We start from the raw sequence: 18037 nt of genomic DNA on the forward strand, positions 1-18037 counted from the left end.
GCTGTGGTAGCAAAATGAGAGATGGAATGTAATTAATCTATCTGAATGAATGATCTTTACTAAATGAAATCGGCCCTTCAAGAATCACATATTTCCTGATACAGTATTGAAGAGAAATGTAAAATAATGAATTCGCTTAGAAAATACCCTCTTAGCTCAAGAGGTTTTCCATCCAAGATTTAATTAGCTTATTAACAGTAGCCTGAAAATGAACATTTCGGGCACTACCAGGACCCTCTTAAAGCACTTGTTCACAAATGGAAATTCCAAGTAAGGCAACTTCTTTTTTGATTTCTTTATAGAACATTTAAAATATTATCAATCACACATCATCACAAATATAATCAGTGTTTCTTTAAACATTCCATAAGTATTCAATAAACATACAATATGTATTTCCTACTACTATAACTATTCTAACATTACTTACTAATTAATCTTCCAGTAAACTCAACTTGTGTTCCATCATTCATCTTCAAGTTTCATATCCCCTTCCTTTCATTCCTCTTATACCACTTTCTTATTATTTCCTTCACTCTTTCTTATCCAAACTCATTATTTCACCTTTCTATGGAGTTTATCAGACAAGGGGAAATGGAAGTATAATCCGATGGCAATCTGAACGCAATCATGGAGTTTCACGTTATTGCGTGATAACCCACTACACACAAATTCGGGCAATGGGAAGTCAGTCTGAATGTAATCATGTGGTTTCACGTTATTGCATGATAAACTGCCACACACAAATTTGGGCAATGGCATGCTATTTTCGGGCAATGAGGAGCCAGTTTGAATGCAATGCGTATTTACATAATTGCGCAAAACTAGCGACTTTAAGTGAATGCGTTCTGGCCCCACTTTCTTTTCATTCGAATTTAAGAGAAATTCCTCCCATTTGATAAACTCCTATGTTTTTTTCTTTCTTACTCTCTCCCTTCTACTTCTACTTCTACTTCTTCGCCTTCTCGTTTTCAAACCCTTCCCTAACATTCCCATACGTCTTCTCTACATATTCTAACCCTCAACATACTTTACCATCACTCTTAACCATACATACAGTGTTTACCATTCATTCTAACATTCTTCCTTTTAGTACTGTTTTTACAATACTTCTCTGAATTTCCTTAAATATTCTAAACTTGACTCATCTGTTCTTCTACCTCTACTTATTTTCCTCAAACCAATACCTTATTATTTGTGCTTATGTCCAAATACCTCAGTATATATCTTCTACCATCCCCTTTCTTTCATCGTTTTGTCCCATGCATATAAATCACTTAGATGTTTTATGCGTCTGCTATTATCCCCTATTTCTCTTTCAAAATTTATATACTATAGACCATTCCATATCAAAATTATCTAAACCAAGTAAAGCAACTTCTAAAGCATGGGTCAGAATCATAGTCTGAGGGACAAGGGCCTTTTAATAGATATCTCTTGCTGGTGGCTTAAAGCACAATTCTTTTTGGTCCTCCCATGGGAAATTCTGGGGAAGCGGGTGGTGAGGGTTGGAATGTTGTTTGTTTTTGGAGGCAGCAGGGAAGGTGAGTTCATTAAGTGTCAGCAAACCTTTCCATACAGTACATCCATACCTGGGTTGTTAGCATCTGCTGCCTGTTTTCACCATAATGAAAGTGTTCAATTCAGAAGCATAAACAAGCCTCTGGCCCTTGTAGGAGCTAAGGTATGGTGTAAAATACAGAGTCACTATTTTGATCAAAAGTTGGACTAGTAGAAAATTGAATTAGATGAACCTTGGGGTCCCTTCTAATTCTGTGATTCTACAAGACAATGAAGGGACCTCGAGGTTCATCTAATTTAATTTCCTACTAGTTCCAGGAGCCATAGCTAAAGCAACACTGAGTGGTGGTCACCCACACTGTTTAAAAACCTCCAACAAAGGGAGGTCCGTCGCCTTCCAAAGCAGTCCACTGGACAGCTCTTACATTAGGAAATTCTTCCTAAAATTTAGTGACAATCTCCTTTCCTTTAATTTCAGTCTACTGATTTGGCCTCATCCTCTGGAGGAGCAGAAAAAAAGCTTGATCTGTCTTCTGCCTGACAGTCATTCAACTATTTAAAGATGGCTATCTTATCACCTCTCGGGGTTTGTCTCATCTGGGTTGCCCTCCTTTGGACTTGTTCCAGGCGATGATGCAGGGTCTTAATGGAAAGCCCTTGCCTTGCCCTCCCAACTGATGCTAGTGGAAAGTGTATTGAATATGCTCCAAAGAACAAGAGAAGGAAGAGACAGAAGACACTTGTGTGTAAGTCAAAACTAGCAAAGTAATGCCAGCAAAAGCAAACAGCAGCCAGCACAAGCCCTGGGAGCAATCGAGTGGCCCAGAGCTTAGACAATTACTTCACTGTGTATGTGTCTGAGAGACAGAGAATGAGATATATTGTAGACATCATTGTTCTTTAACGCAACCAACCTACTGGAGTGTAGAATCCATGCCCTGCTACTTAAGGAGGGATTGGGAATGGATTTCAGGTTAGGTTAGCCTGCAAAGATATAACCGTGTTAGTCTGTAGAATCAGTACGTAGAGAGCTCTTGCAGCACCTTTGAGACTAACTGAAATAAAGAAATTGGCAGCATGAGCTTTCATAGACTTCAGTAGCAGACTGAAGTCTATGAAAAGCCATACTGCCAATTTCTTTCTTTCAGTTTATCTCAAAGGTGCTGTAAGATCCCTCTACGTAGAGCAGCCTGGCCATGGTGCAGCCCAGTAGTCTCATGACAACTGTTGCATCTGCTGCTGGCCTGGAACATGTTTTGGTTCCTTCAGCCCTAACCAATCTAGGTACTTGTTGCAAAGCAATCTTGTAGCACCTTTGAGACTTACAAAGAGAAGTTCGTAGCATGAGCTTGCATAGATGTGAGTCTACTTTCTCATATCCTTGGGGTGGAATGGAAAGTCCAGAGACCTATATAAACAGGCTATGCATGAGAATGCTCATAGAAATGCAAAACTTTGTGGGTGTGGCGAAGAGGTGATAAGTTCAGTTTTAATGATGGTCATTGAGGGACAAGGCAGAAGGAAGGACTGTTGCCTAAAGCCAAGGTGAGTAGATAACCATTATGAACATTAGGATGTAGTGTGGGAACCAAAAAGAAGACAGGATGAACTAGGTAGGGCTGCATGTCATCTTGGGATGGGATCAATCAGGGTGGTGACATCATAGCAGGTGATTGCTGGAGATATTGCTGGAGCCTGAAGAGTCTTTTGAGTGATTGCTGTGTTTATATGCTAATACAAGTATAAGCTTGAATAGGGTCAGTATGCATTCTTGATCAAAATAACATTTTGACTCTTCTCTCCCCTGCTTTCCCTATACTAGCTGTATTCAAATAAAACCAACTTAAATGGAAAACATAAAAATGCAAAACTTACAGACTTTTCCAAATGTATAAAGATTTGATCTCTACTTCCTTGCTCCCTCCTTCTGCTTCCTCCCCCACTTCTTTCCTCCAGTCTCTGTTGCTGAGCTTCATCACTGCAACTTTATATTTGTTCCCTGCTCCTCACTCTTTTTTCCAGCCTGCTGGATTTATTTAACTGAAATCCTAGTCTGACACTATTAATGCGCTACATCATGGCACACACTGAGGGATGCAAAAAATACTATTGTGAAGGTGGAGAACATCCTGCTTGTTTCCATTTTCAAAGAAAGTTATTAAGCATGCATGCCAGGAAGCAGGACCCTTGGACTGAATGGGATTTCCTTCTAACTAAACATTCTTAAGGTTGCACAAATGCACACTGGAAGTGCTTCTCTGCCAATTCATAAATCACTAAATAAAGTAAGCCATATCAGCTTAAGGGAGAAACCAAAATTTTTTGCTTAAATGAAGGTTTGACTGCCATCCCCATTTTCCTAGCATAAAGCTCAGAGTGGATTGTGTGTTTTTTTCGTGTGAAAATAAAATGGGAAGGGACTGAAGCTTTGTGCTGTTTTGAATGATCCTTTGAGCATCTTTCTCAGCCTCACCTAACTTGCAGGATTCCTTTTTGAACAGTAAAAAACTGATGACAAAAGGTATATTAATCAGACATGACTGCCAGTAGAAGTATCTGTGCATGGGAAAATGGTATTAAGTAAATTAATATATTATTTTTATTATTACCAGCAGTACTTTTATAAGCAATTGCTTGGCTTCAGATAAAGAATTTACTTGAGATAAAAAATATATCCTCATTTTTATTCTCTGTTAATCAAGAAGCTTCAATACACAAGCAAAACAAGTCTTACAATATTCTGTCACACATGTTTTCATGTGCAGAAATGCCCTTCAATTACTGAACTATTATCTAGACATCCCTGGTTGCATGCACTCTCCATTACATGTAATTAACTGTTCATGCATATAGATCTGTAATCTGCATTTAGTGTTTACACACTGTATATACCTGTATACATGGTGACTGTTTATTGGGAACAAACTGTATGTGTATAGCTAAAAAAAATGTGTACACATGAAGACAGACTGTACATGCGCTGCATGTAATACATCCCCGCACTCTCTCCTTATATACCTGGGTTGTTCTGAAAACAGACAGGGAGAGAATGCGAGAATCCTGTGAGCAATCCTTTTGAGAAGATAGGTGGAATAAAAAAAATATATTTAGAAGAATGTAATGTATGGCTATTTGGTACATTTGTTTTCATCTGCCGCTCATAATTTCGTATTTATATTTATCTGTTTAATTCCAGAATGCCTATTAGAATTCTTCAGTGTTCTGAGACAGACCTGGTAAAGTAAGAATGTATACATAGCTAGAGAAGCAGGAAACCGAACTTGTTGACTTGCTAGCTTCCATTCTTGGTACTCAAAATACACCATCATGATAATTATCCTAGGACAGGAGTTTCCCCATTGCCATTTTGGCAAGGTCTAGAGGTTGGAAGTAAAGAGCTGGAAACAGCTGAATACACTGAGTTCTGTGAGATTAGCTCAGTAGTCTGTCAACTTGTTTTAATTAAGTGCCCAATCCATTCAAGTCTTCAAGAGATCTTCTTGTCATGTAAGCCAAACGTGCCCAGTGTAGTTGACAGTGGGTGGAGGGATAGCAGGAACTGTCAGCTGAGACAAATATAAGGTAATTTTAAGAGCAGATGGAGTCACTCTGCCTGACAGATAGATCATTTCTGAGGCAAAGAGAATAGAAACAAAAAAGGAATGATTGGCCTGTTACAGACTGCCAAAATAAAGCTGCTTCGGGTCTCTTTGGAGGTATGCTGTTTAAATGATGCATGGGTCCTAAGAATCCGGAAGCTGCACCAAAGCTGCCCTCCAGTGCTTAGGAATGGAGTGTGGCTTTGGCGCGACCGCCGGACTCTTAGGACCCATGCATCATTTAAATAGTATAACTCCAAAGAGACCTGAAGCAGCTTTATTTTGGCAGTCTGGAACAGGCCATAGTATCATGCACAGACAGGCAAATGCAGAAGTAAACCTTTTTGAACAGAGAGTAGCACATCTATCAATTTGTACATACTTACCCAGTGAAAAAGTTATATGTATACCTGCACTGGTGTAGATGTGTTGTTGTCTTTTAGAACACTTGTAATGGTAAATTTTCTTTTCAAACTGAGAGAAATTCAGTGGAAGGAAAAAAAATGGTTTAAGCACAAAATTAAGGACTTCAAGCTCCACTAAACTGACACTTTAATATATTCTATGATCAGTAGTTATGTTGTGTAATGCCATAAATTATGCTTGTGTCCAACTTATCCTCCATAAACCCACACATTTCCCTTGGTCTGCCTAATCAAAGCAGAGATGGGGACAGTGGAATGTCCTGAATCAGCAGAGATGAGCCATATTTGAAGGCCTCCTCTGTGGCAATGCAGGCAGCAAAGAAATTATTTTTTGCTGCCAGCATTGTATCCGCACGGAGCTGTCCAACAGAGCTGTTTTGAGTGGTCAGGGGTCTCTTACACACTCACCCTCAAGCAGAAAATGCAGCCCACTTGGCAGCCCGCTGTAAAGAATTTGCACAGCACTTTGCAAATAAAATCACTCAGATTCACTCTGACTTGGATGCTGTAGTTCATATAGTGCCAGTGGGTGTCCCATCCTCATCAGAAGCACAATTGGTGGGGATGCGAGAGGAACCATCTTGGTGGCTGTCCCTAGAGTCTGGAACTCCCTTCTCAGGGAGACCAGCACGTCTCCCTCCTCATTGGCCTTCTGCCTGTTCAGACAGGCTTTTAAAATGGACTTTTTGTAAAGGACCGGCTTGAAATGTTGTTTCATCTTAAAAAATTTTTTATACAGTTTTATCTTTTTAAATTGTATTTTATTCTTTTAATAGCAATCTATTTTAATATTGTAATAATTTAATTCCTTTGTAATGTGCCTCTTTTCTATGTTTTTAATTGCATTGTTCTTTTAATATTGTTAAGCCTCTCTGAGTCCCAGTTCTGGGAAAAGAGAGGGATACAAACAAATATTATAAAAATATAATAATATTGACCTGATCCTTTAATGCCAGGATGGATTTGAACCTTACTATATTGTTAGAAGAAACATCTCCCCAGGTGATCAGACCCATAATAGTTTTCTACTTACACCTTATAGCTGGCAAGATGGGTAGAATGGCAAAGGATGGGGAGAGGCTCTTCTCAGATGCAGCAGATGGGAGTGATATTCCTGCTAACTTTGCCTAAGGCTTAATTGTATAGCTGTGCTTCTAGAACCAGTGACAAAGCAAATAATCTGCTTCATAGATTTTAGGTGATACCAAGAACTTTTCCATGATTTTGAGGTGATACCAAGGACTTTAATAGTGAGGTTGTATAATGCACTAATTTTGAGCATGACTGGGTTGCTTAATTATTAACCATTTTACTGAATTTGTGAGTCAGCAGCTGTTCCCCAATAAAAGGCACCCTTGTGTTTGATCTTAGCCCACACATCTTTTTCTGTTGGGAGGACACAACCTGGACACAAGTCTGAATCAAAGATCCTTCTGCTTTTCAACTGCAGGACCTTACCATACAAATCATTTCATTTCTACCAAGTATGTCAAGTTCAAGAGCAGATTCTGAAAGCACACCTGCTGACGGAGATCTCAACCTGGTCATGAATAAATACTTCTGTTACTCATTATATTGACATTCTAGAATCAAAATAAGAAACCTGCATTCTTGTGTCACCATCACTCTTAGCAAAGTGAAACATAAAAGCCTCCTTTGTGTTGAGGCAGTGTCAAAGGATGCTAAGAGATGGCACTTTCTTACTCTTGAACCCATCCAGCGACTACTGGTATAACCAACAAAAAGGCATGGCTCCAATCACAGCAAGCTTCCTGTACCAATACAGCAAGACTAAGATACTTCAAAAAACAAAACAGGAGCAGGACAATATGAGGCATCTTTTCTGGTCCTAAGCATGCCATCCTCCCCATCTGGATTTAAGCCCCAAAAGATGAAGGGAAAGTGTGAGTCCATAGATGGCAAGTTACAAAAAGGAACAATTTGGAACACCCCAGAACATCATCCCAGACAATGCAGCATGCCTGTTAAGGCATCAGCTTTCATTTTCCTGGCTCTGTGGAGCTTGATCCAACATGAAATAGTCTTTACTTTGGTTCTTTATCAATGACTTGGGTGAAGAAATAGAGGGTATGCTTATCAAATTTGCAGATGTCACCAAATTAAAAGGAGTAGCTAATACCCCAGAGGACAGGATCAAAATTCAAAATGACCTTAATAGATTAGAAAGCTGAGCCAAAACTAACAAAATGAACTGCAACAGGGAGAAATGTAAGATACTGCACTTATTAAGGAGAAAAAAATGAAATACACAGATATAGGATGGAGGACACCTGGCTTAACATGACTACATGTGAAAGGGATCTAGGAGTCCTAGTCCAGTGTGATGTGGCAGCTTAAAAGGCCAATGCTATTTTAAGCTGCATCAATAGAAGTATAGTGTCTAGTTTAAGGTAAGTAATAGTGCTATTTTATTCTGCCTTGGTTAGGCCTCACCTGGAATACTGTGTCCAGTTCTGGGCACCACAATTCAAAAAGGATGTTGACAAATTGCAGTGTGTCCAGAGGAGGGCCACCAAAATAGTGAAGGGCCTGGAAACCATGCCTTATGAGGAAAGACTTAGGGAGCTGGGGGTGTTTAGCCTGGAAAAGAGACAGTTAAAAGGTGATATTATAGTCCTGTTTAAGTATTTGAGGGGGTGTCACCTTGAGGATGGAGCAGGCTTGTTTTCTGCTGCTGCAGAGACTAGAAGACGGAACAGTGGATGCAAGCCACAGGGAAAAAGATTCCACCTTAACATTGGGAGGAACTTCCTGACAGTAAGGGCTGTTCAACACTGGAACACACTTCCTCAGAGAGTGCTGGAATCTCCTTCCTTAGATGTCTTTAAGCAAAGGCTGGATGGCCATCTGTTAAGGATGCTTTGATTATGATTTCCTATGATTCTATGATTTAACTTTCATATAATTTCCCCCCACAAGCACTGAAGATACAATTTAAAATGTTGTAAAGTATTGGATAACATCCAACATCTGCCACTGGTGAGGGGCAGGATCTGGACTAGATGAATGACTAGTTTAACCTGGTATGACAGCTCTTTAATACTAAAAGGATAATTTTATTACAGTATGCTGCTTTGCTAGATGCTAACTCTTCATGATGGGAAATGTGATCCAGAACTTATCCAGAACTTATACCATAACAAAGGTTGAAAGTTCCTATTGCTAATTCTCAATTAACCAGCAAATTAATCAACTAGAATTGCAGCTAACTGCAAATATATATCTTTAAGTTGTACATTTTGTGCTGTACCATGTACAGTCCAGTATGATTGTTCAAAGATAATTAATATTGTGTTCACTAGGATTTACACCCAACAAAGTGTGCAGATAACATCAGGTTATGTCTTAACTCTAAATGAATTAAATTAATACTTTTAATCAGTTAAAAAGTGCTCCAAGTACACTGGGTAGTTTTTTCAGAAATACAACGACATATACCTGTCTTCAGAATCAACATGGTCTGTAGTATTTGAGTACTGGACTATGACCCTGGAGACCAGGATTCAAATTGCAGCTCAGCCATGGAAACTCACTGGTTGACCTTGGGCAAGTCCCATACTCTCAGCCTCAGAAAACCCCTTGAGAAGTTCACATTAGGGTCACCATAAGTCAGAAATGACTTAAAGGCATGCAACAACAAATACCTGCCTCCATAAAAACAACAACAACAACAAAACCCTGCAACACCACTACCATCCTCACATAAAATAACAGCCAAGCAAACCAATTATCTTCAGATATATTTTTGTTTTCCAGAGGACAAGACTAAGAGTCCTACTGGATTCCAGCCACTGGCAGGCATCCTCTTAGCAGCCTTGCTGACTTCTGTGCCTTCCTCCATGGCCTCCAGACAAAGTGCATTCCTTTCTCAAAGGTTCTTTAAGCATCATCCTGTTTACATTTAAACAGACATCTACAGCTCATAGTCTGCCTCATAATCTTCCAAGTGCAACCACCTTAGCTCACTTCCTGCAAAGTCTATGTAGCCTTTTAAAGTCACAACACAGAATCTCTCTCCCATCCTGTTTACCTACTTCATATGCCCAGTCTCTCTCCCACTCACCATGATCCTTGCTGCTTTAAATTACTCCAGTAGCACATATATGGACCAACACCAACTTGTACATTTTCACTCATGTGTTACAGCTGATAAACAAACTGGTGCCATAACATGCTTCCATTTTGTGTCAGGATAAACAACCAAGTCCATTTACTGTTAGGTAGGGTAGGAGAGCTACAACAGAATGGAAGGCATGTATATGTTATGGGGCACAATCTATAAAGAAGCTAATTTTAATGGATCTCGAACAGCAGAAAGTCCTGGTGGATTTCCCAGTGACACTGTTAACTTGTAATTTGAACTGACATCCTCACATACCAATGGCATATATATGTCTGTGCCTGGTTTCCACTCCACCAAATGCATCTGAGAAAGTAGGCTGAAGTCTATGTACGCTCATGCTGCCAATTTCTTTCTTTCAGTTAGTTTCAAAGGTGCTACAAGATCTCGCTATGTACTGATTATACAGACTAACACGGCTATAACTTGGAATTCGACCCTGATAATTAGTGAGAGAATGGGATGCAATTTGGATTTTCCACTCCAGACAACAAAATGAGACGCCTCTACTCACCAAACTTCTTCAACCTTTCCATTTCGCCTACCAGGCATAGCTTCCCCTAGAAATCATGGGAGTTTACACAAGGTTTGCATCCTCGATTATCCAAGATACTAGTCACATTCAATTAAAGTCAGCACTTCAGTGCAAACCATTGATCTGTAAGCCATTTGCCATGTCCTACATCTGTAAACAGAGTGGAAAAAGCCACATGGGCAGCAGCATATATTCAACAGCAGAACTGATTTCATCCGCTTTCTATCCCTCATTAATGTTACATTCATGAGTAACACACTCAAAGCTGTCATTTGTTAAAATGCCTCAAAGCTTCATTGGAGACATTAGGATAGCCTTCCCCTTCTTCTGCCTGTCCAGTATTTGTCCCCTCCCATATACCTCCAGCTGTGCCTGTAGCAACTGCATTCAAAATTTTCATTCTACCTCCTGGCCCCTTTTGCCTGGCAACAGTCAGACCCGGTTCCTTTTTCCTTCGGATTCGCCAGCTCCCAGCTAATTTTCTATGACCCAACCATTTCTCATTTTGACCCCCTCTCGACTGCACACACAGCTTTCATGGTACTTGGTACAAGGCTTCTGACAAAGCATCAACCATACACACAAATTTACATCACAACCATGGAGCTTCTGGCAAGCTGTTGGCAACACTAATATTTCTTTTTGCCTGCTCCACACCCCAAATCCTTAGTTCTGGGTATACAACACTCTTCTCAGCTTTTCACTTTCCATGAAGTGATAAGATCCCAAAGATGCCATCCTATATACCACTGGGTTTATTCACTGTATCTATTCCCTGAAATGGTTGCAAGCCACACATTTAATACAACACATAGGTAGACTTCAAATATGACATTGGAGTAATTCAGAAGCATAATCTTGAAACTTTTGGGCATGCAGTCCATGGGCCTTTTAAACTGCAGTATCTCATCTGATTTAAGACAGGTTTCTGCTCAGCCTTAGCTGCACATAAAGATATATAGCAAAGTCTTCCAATTATTATGATACTAAAGAAAATCACTTAATTTTAAGACTACAACTCATCATATTTGTGGAAGCCAATCTCACTGAGCAAAGTGGGGCTTACAACCCAATCCTATGCATATATACGCAGAAGTATCCAGAACCTTCCAGAAGCCATGATTGGTAAGTACTAGGTAAACTGTTGTTGTTGTTTTTTAAATCATTCTGGAAATCAGTTAGTATGCATACATATTCAGGGAACATAGGCCTTCAGGAAAAATCATGTAAAATTTTAGAATGCAAAATAGAGCCAAATTCATTAATTTGAATTTGAAACCTTGAAACAAATGAGTTCCAACCTGCTGTTAAAAAAATAGCAACAAAAGGCAGGGGAGGATTAGGCTGCAATGGAACTGACCTTCCTTTCATGGAGCCCAGCCTAGCCCTGATAAAGATGAAATCTGAAGCAAGTTGTAGCTGGAGATCTTTATTGCCAGGGATTTTTTATTTCAAACTAACATCCTGGTGATTAGCTGTTATGGCCTATGGTAAGCTACAGAGGAAATCCTGATGGGCAATGAAACAGTAGTGAATAACTAGAGGTGTGGCAGGGGTGGAAAAGATAGCTCGGCAATGTGGAAGCAATTTAAAAATCAATAAAATAGACAATCTCTCAAAAGCATACAAGGTAACATTTAGCAACAAGTATCAGTCCCCTCCTCCATGCTCTATAATTATTATTTTTCTCAGAAATAGGCTAATTCAGTGGCAAGAATCCCATTAAATCCAGTGCTCCTCTTGCAAACATTTGACACAAATAAAGAAACCGGAAAAATCAGTTGTCCACAAAATCCACTTACATGAATGCCTTTCATCAATGAAGTTAAAAAAAATAAATCTAATGGGTCCCTCACATTAAAGTCACAAGGAGAAATAGGTAACCATAGAATTACACTATTACTAAAGGGTCCATCGGTCCTGATATGGACACATTTTAAGGCAAAGATAAGGAGATTGAGGTTCTGATCACCACTGAACATTTAACTGAGCCTGACCCAAAAGTACTTCCCAATGGGATGTATCCCATGTTGATCCATAGGACAAAGTTGTCATTTTGCATTTTCCACTCCAAGCAGCCCCATATATTGACTAGCCCAGTATCTGCCTAAGGAATTAACAGGATTAGTAAAGGCAGGGAGGGGCAAGCCCCATACATTCTGAACTACAACGCCAACAATAACTGACCACAGGTTGTTCTGGCTGCAGCTGGAGGGCATCTGGTTATCCCCCCTTTGGCAGGCTGCATGCCATGTATGGCTTCGGTAGTACATATACTCTTGAGACCTATGTAGTGCATTCCTCAAGCATTTCCTTGTACTTTATGCATACGCAAGTTCACATTTCCAAGCCTCTGTATCATTTCAATAGATGGAATTATGTTTCAGAGAAATCTCAACAGTGAGGGTCTACTCCCTCGCTAGAGTACATTTAATATTCCTATTGTGTGATCTTACAGAGGGTTTACGTAGGAGAAGAGAAAAAAAATTGTAATTGGTTAAAATCAAGCGCTGTAGCCTGACAATTTAACTCCACGGTGTAGATAAATCCTTTCTGTAATGCATGGACTCCGGCGTCTTCTCAGGAGTCGCGGGTGTGGAACTGTGTACCTAGTCTTTCATCCTTTTGATTTGTAACAAACCTGACCTTTCTCCCAGGGCCTGCCCTCAGTGTCCTTTAAGACTTGTGCTATCTAAGGCCTTTCTGTTGTCCATACAGCTGTATTCATTTAAAAAACAACAACTTTAACTCCCCCCCCCCTTTCCCTGAGACTTCGCAAGGTCATTCTCAAACTCCAGTAAACCTAAAAGCATTGAGATGAACAAGAACAACAACAAATTCACCAGTTCTTAAGACCGCTTTGCTCAAATTCCTCTTTGTCATCGGGAGGGGCACGGATTACACATAGCAGGCAATTCTGGATGCGCGTACAACAATGGAACGGCCTTAAAGTCATCACAGACAACACGGCAAATTACTTTGCAAAAACACATTCTGGATCTCTTTGGGATCAACAACATCTAGCGGCAGCATTCACGGACCAGCTCCCCTGCCAAAGGATCAAACACTTACTCTTCTTAGAAGGTGCTAGAACACAAATGCTGGATGCCAAATTACAAAAAGTTGTGCATAGTCCCCAGGAAACATTCCAGCTTTTTTATATATATATATATATATATATATATATATATATATCAATCTAGCCATCAACACAAACCCTCAGAAACATGAAGAAACTGAAATGGGAACCGGAAAAAGAGCCCGGCTCTATTGTGCACAATCAATCCTTGAAAAGAACAGCCGCTTAGATGAAAGATGAAGGAGGTGGAAAAGTGTTCGAAGGAGTCTGTCTTTTTTTAATTGGTCAGTTAACACAGAACCGGCAGATATTATTAGTTTTATTTCTGAAGACGAACCTTAGTCGCATCTGAAACAGCCACAAAACTGGCCCTGTTAAAAAGGTGGATGAAAGGGAGAGGAAACCGACAATGAAAAGGAAGAAAAAGAAAGGTGGCAGCAGCACCTTTAAGGCTCACTGGTTTTTTTTATTATTATTATCACATGAGCTTTGAACATTGTCATGGGAAATGCAAACATTGCCCACAGCTATCCTCAACCCTTGAAAGCCTATCTAACCAGAGCCCCACCCCAGCACTTCTCAGCCCATGCTTCCCAGTCTGTTATTTCTCAACCCTAGAAGGAAGCAGGGTCCAGAGGAAAAGGGGCAACAAGTTGTCTAGAAGCAAAAACACACATGCTCTTTCGCCCAGCGGTCAAAGCAACCTGTTTGCTCTCAGGGTGCACACCTTGCATGCAGAGATAGATCCTCATGTGTGCTACATGCCTCCTTCCTCCACAGGTAGATTCATCCCCAGAGCCTCTCATAGAAACGTAAAGTTGGAAGAGACCCCAAGGGCCATCCAGTCCAACCCCATTCTGCCATGCAGGAACTCTCAATCAAATCATCCCCGACAGATGGCCATCCAGCCTCTGCTTAAAGACCTCCAAGGAAGGAGACTCCACCACTCTCCATCCCATGCCCATTGCCACCTTGTCATGGAAGGGCAGAACAGGATGCCAAGGGGAAGATGGGCAAAAAATGGAGGAACTGTGGGATGAATCTGCCTGTGGAGGCATGATGGGGCACACATGAGGATCCACCTCTGCACAAAAGGTGTGCATCCTGAGAGCAAACAGGTTGATTTGACCCCTCTCAGAGAAGCGCACCCAGCTCTCCGAATAGAAGGCTCCACTTGTGGGGGGGGGGGTGGAGACCTTTGAAACAACACAAATAAAAAATGGAGCATACGCCACACACAGCCACGCCATCCACAGCCACGGAACCCCTTTGGCTGGGCTTCCTTGAATCAAGGCATCGGTGTCAGGGAAAAGGCCACAGGAAAGCTGGACTCCCTCTCAAAGGGGGGGGGGAGCGCTTCCCTCCCTGCTCTTGGAATCCAAGAAGAGGGCCTCCCCGACAATTCCCTTCAGGGTGGGAAGGCACCGGAGCAGAAGCCCCTCCAGCCCAGAGAGAGAGAGCAAACAAGCATCGACCCCCCCCCCATCATCATCGCCACCTTTCCACGGCACGATCAAAAGCACCCGCAATCTGAAAAAAGCCTTTGCATTGGCACGACGTCCTCCAGCCTACGCCTAGATGGATGGGGAAGGGGAGGGAAGATGGTTGGGGATCAAATCCCCCCTTGGCCACTTGTTGGGGGCTGCTGGGGCGGGAGGCAGATCCGCACACTCCTCCGCAGCAGCCCCGGGACGCGAGCGGAGGTGTGCGCGAATCTGCCTCCCGCCCCAGCAGCCCCCAACAAGTGGCTAAGGGGAGGTTATCTAGCCCTGATCCATCCCTGATTTTGCCCCCTCCGTGTCCATTTCCCCCTAAGAGCCAGCCTCTAGCTTAGAAACCAAACACAAAGTGGTGGAGAACGCAGCCATCAGGGCTAGTCTTCCCAGCATCTCGCCTATAAACCAAAGTGGTGGAGAACGCAGAGATCAGGGCTAGTCTCCCCAGCATCTCGCCTATAAACCAAAGTGGTGGAGAACGCAGCCATCAGGGCTAGTCTTCCCAGCATCTCTCCTATAAACCAAAGTGGTGGAGAACGCAGAGATCAGGGCTAGTCTTCCGAGCATCTCGCCTATAAACCAAAGTGGTGGAGAACGCAGAGATCAGGGCTGGCCTTCCCTGATCGGTTCCTAACACCCCCCCCAACCCCTTGTGTCCGATTTTCCTAAGGCTAGATCCAGCATCTCGCCTATCAATGAATGTGTGTGTGTGTGTATGGGGGGAAGGGATGCTCACGGTGCCACACACACACAGCGGAGATGGCTTTCCATTCCAGACCCTTGTGTTGAACCTTCCATAATATTATTATTATGGACAGCGATCGGAGGTGGGGGGGGGAGAGATGGGGATGCAGCCTCTACTGCGGCGGGTGCTGTGGGTTGTCTCTGTGTGTGTGTGTGTGAGCAGGTGCTGGAAGCGGCTAGAAACACACACACCGCAAAAAAGGAGCTTGGATCTGGTCCGCCGCATCCTCCATCGCCTTCGCCTCCATTCCCTGCCTCTCTCTCTCTCTCTCAATCTCTGTCTCGATCTGTCTCTCCGTGTCCCCGATCGCCCTGTTTCCCATCCAGGGAGGACCCAAGCTCCCGCTTCCCAGCTCCAGTGCTCTCCGTCCGGCATTCCGACACTTCGGCGGTCCACGAAGCCATCCCCTCCCGCTTCCTTCCCTCTCTGCCTCCGCATCTCCTCCTTACTTAATGCCGGCCGGGGCTTCCTCCTCGCTCGCCGCTCCTCTCCGGGCATCTTCTCCTCCGATGCCTGCCTTCCTTCCTTCCTTCCTTCCTTCCTTCCTTCCTTCCTTCCTTCCTCGCTTCCCTTTCTTTCCCCCAAGAGATCAGGCTCTGCTTCGGTTGGGGGCTAATGCCAGGCTAAAGCCCCGAAAAGCCCCTTCTTCCCCAGTCAGGATGGAGGGGTGTCCGAGCCGGAGCTGGTCCCTGGGAGTGTGTGAGGCGGCGGAGGCTGTGCGGAGGAGCGGGGATGGCACCCTCCCTTCCTCCCTCCTCCTCCTCCTCCTTCGCTGCCCAAGCAGAGGAGGAGCTCCGGCGCCCGACTCAGCTGCCAGCCCCGGCACCGGACTCTTCTGGCGCAGCAGCCTTCCTCCTCCTCCTCCTCCTCCTCCTCTGCAAAGAGAGAGATGGCTCCCTGGCTCTGCTCGGCAACTGGGAAGGCGAGGCGCTTCTCCTCCGCAGGGCGACCCGGCTGAGCCGCAGGCACCTCCCGGCTCTTGCTTCTTCTTCTTCTTCTCCCCCTCCTCTCCTCCCTCCCTCCCTCTCAGTCCCTGGTCGCCATTCTGCGCCTCTCCCTGGCTAGCCTCCCCACTGGCTGCACTGGCTCCACTTCCATTGACTTGCCTTGGAAGGAGAGCCACTCCGCAGCGGCTCCAAGAGGAGGAGGAAGAGGAGGAGGAGGAAGAAGAAGAAGAAGCCTGGGAAAGAAGCCCGACACTAGGCTCCTGCCGCCTCTGCTGCTGGGGGCTGCGCTGCCTCGCACCCACCACCCAGACCCCGGAGAGGAAGAAGAGGAGGAAGAAGAGGAGGAGGAGGAGGAGGAGAAGCAAGAGGAGGAGCCCTGCTCCGCTGGCGCTGGCACTGGAGGGCACCCGAGGCACCCGCCACCGCCGCCGCTAGGGGCACTGCCAGCCCTCAGCCCCAAACCTCAGGGACGCCAAGGAATGCCCCCCAAACACCCCCCCACCCTCCTTTCCCCTCCCCCCCCAATTACACGCCCTCCATTTTGAGAAGCCTCGTGGGAAGCTTCTTGGCGCTTTCCTTGAGGCCCTTGCCTCCCTCTTTCCCCCCCAAGGGACTCCCTTTGGCTGGCCCTGGTTCTACCTTCTCTTACCCCCCTCCCCCTCCTCTCCTCCCCTCCCTGGAGCCTTCCAGACTCAGAGGGGCTTCTTTAACCCCCCTCCCCACAGTTTCCAGTGGGGGCCCCAGGTGGGGCCTCAGGCTGACCTTGCCCTTCCCTTGGGGAGGGGGGACTTCCGGTGAGTCCCTCAGGCCTGGCTGAGCAGGACTGAGGGGGCGGAAGTGGGCCCCTGCCCCTGCCTTAATGGCCACCCTTAGCTACTGGCCCAGGAATTCTGGGCTGGCCTCCTGTGTCCAGGCTATAGGCTCTTCTCTTTTTCGAGGCCCATTTTCCTCTCAGTCCTTCTTTGCTTTGGCTTCCTCCCCACCTGTTGTCCAGGTCCACCCTCTTGCCTTCACTCCCTTTCCTTGCCATCCCTCCCTCCAACATTTAGAGGCTACGAGCTGCGTCCACACTGGAGAAATAACCCGGTTTGGCACCGCTTTAACTGCCCTGGCTCAAGGAATTCTGGGAGTTGGGAGTTTGTGGTGGGCCCAGAACAAACTCTCAACTCTTTGAATTCCATAGCCTTGAGCCAGGGCAGTTAAAGCGGTGCCAAACTAGGTTATTTCTCCAGTGTGGATGCAGCCTGAGGAATGGTTGCTTTAATGTGAATCTGATGCCTTGTGTCTGTGTGTGTGAGAGAGAAAGAGAGAGAAAAGGGGGGATTAACTCTGCTTCTTCTTCTTCCTCCCAGGATGGAGGGGGTTCTTGGAAGGAATGTGATTTCCCCCCTTAAATCAAAAGACCCTCTTCTTTCCCCCCTGCTGCTCCTTTTTTGCTGCTACACATCCCTCCAGGCTAATCTTCTGCTGCTTCAGGCCTTTTGGCTCCTGCCCTGCTTTGGAGCTGTGTTCCTCCCTGCCTTTTGTTTCACTGCATGCAGAATTCAGT

General features: G+C 44.1%; 1 protein-coding gene across 10 annotated transcripts in view; it reads right to left on the reverse strand.

The window, feature by feature from the left end:
• The window catches only part of PCDH1 (protocadherin 1), a 150146-nt gene extending 133612 nt beyond the window's left edge, over positions 1-16534 (reverse strand). For all 10 annotated transcript variants that reach the window (XR_016280523.1, XR_016280522.1, XM_089516162.1 and 7 more), the window contains exon 1: positions 15991-16534. Coding sequence is in view for 8 of the 10 variants with exons in the window: in XM_089516162.1 (XP_089372288.1) it covers positions 15991-16039 (49 nt within the window). In the remaining 2 variants the exon portion in view is untranslated. The remainder of the gene's footprint in view (positions 1-15990) is intronic.
• Positions 16535-18037: the final 1503 nt, after the last annotated feature.

The sequence above is a fragment of the Sceloporus occidentalis genome, unplaced genomic scaffold, assembly GCF_023333645.1.
Source record: "Sceloporus occidentalis isolate IW3139 unplaced genomic scaffold, rSceOcc1.0.p SCAF_3, whole genome shotgun sequence".
In the NCBI taxonomy this organism is placed as follows: domain Eukaryota; kingdom Metazoa; phylum Chordata; class Lepidosauria; order Squamata; family Phrynosomatidae; genus Sceloporus; species Sceloporus occidentalis.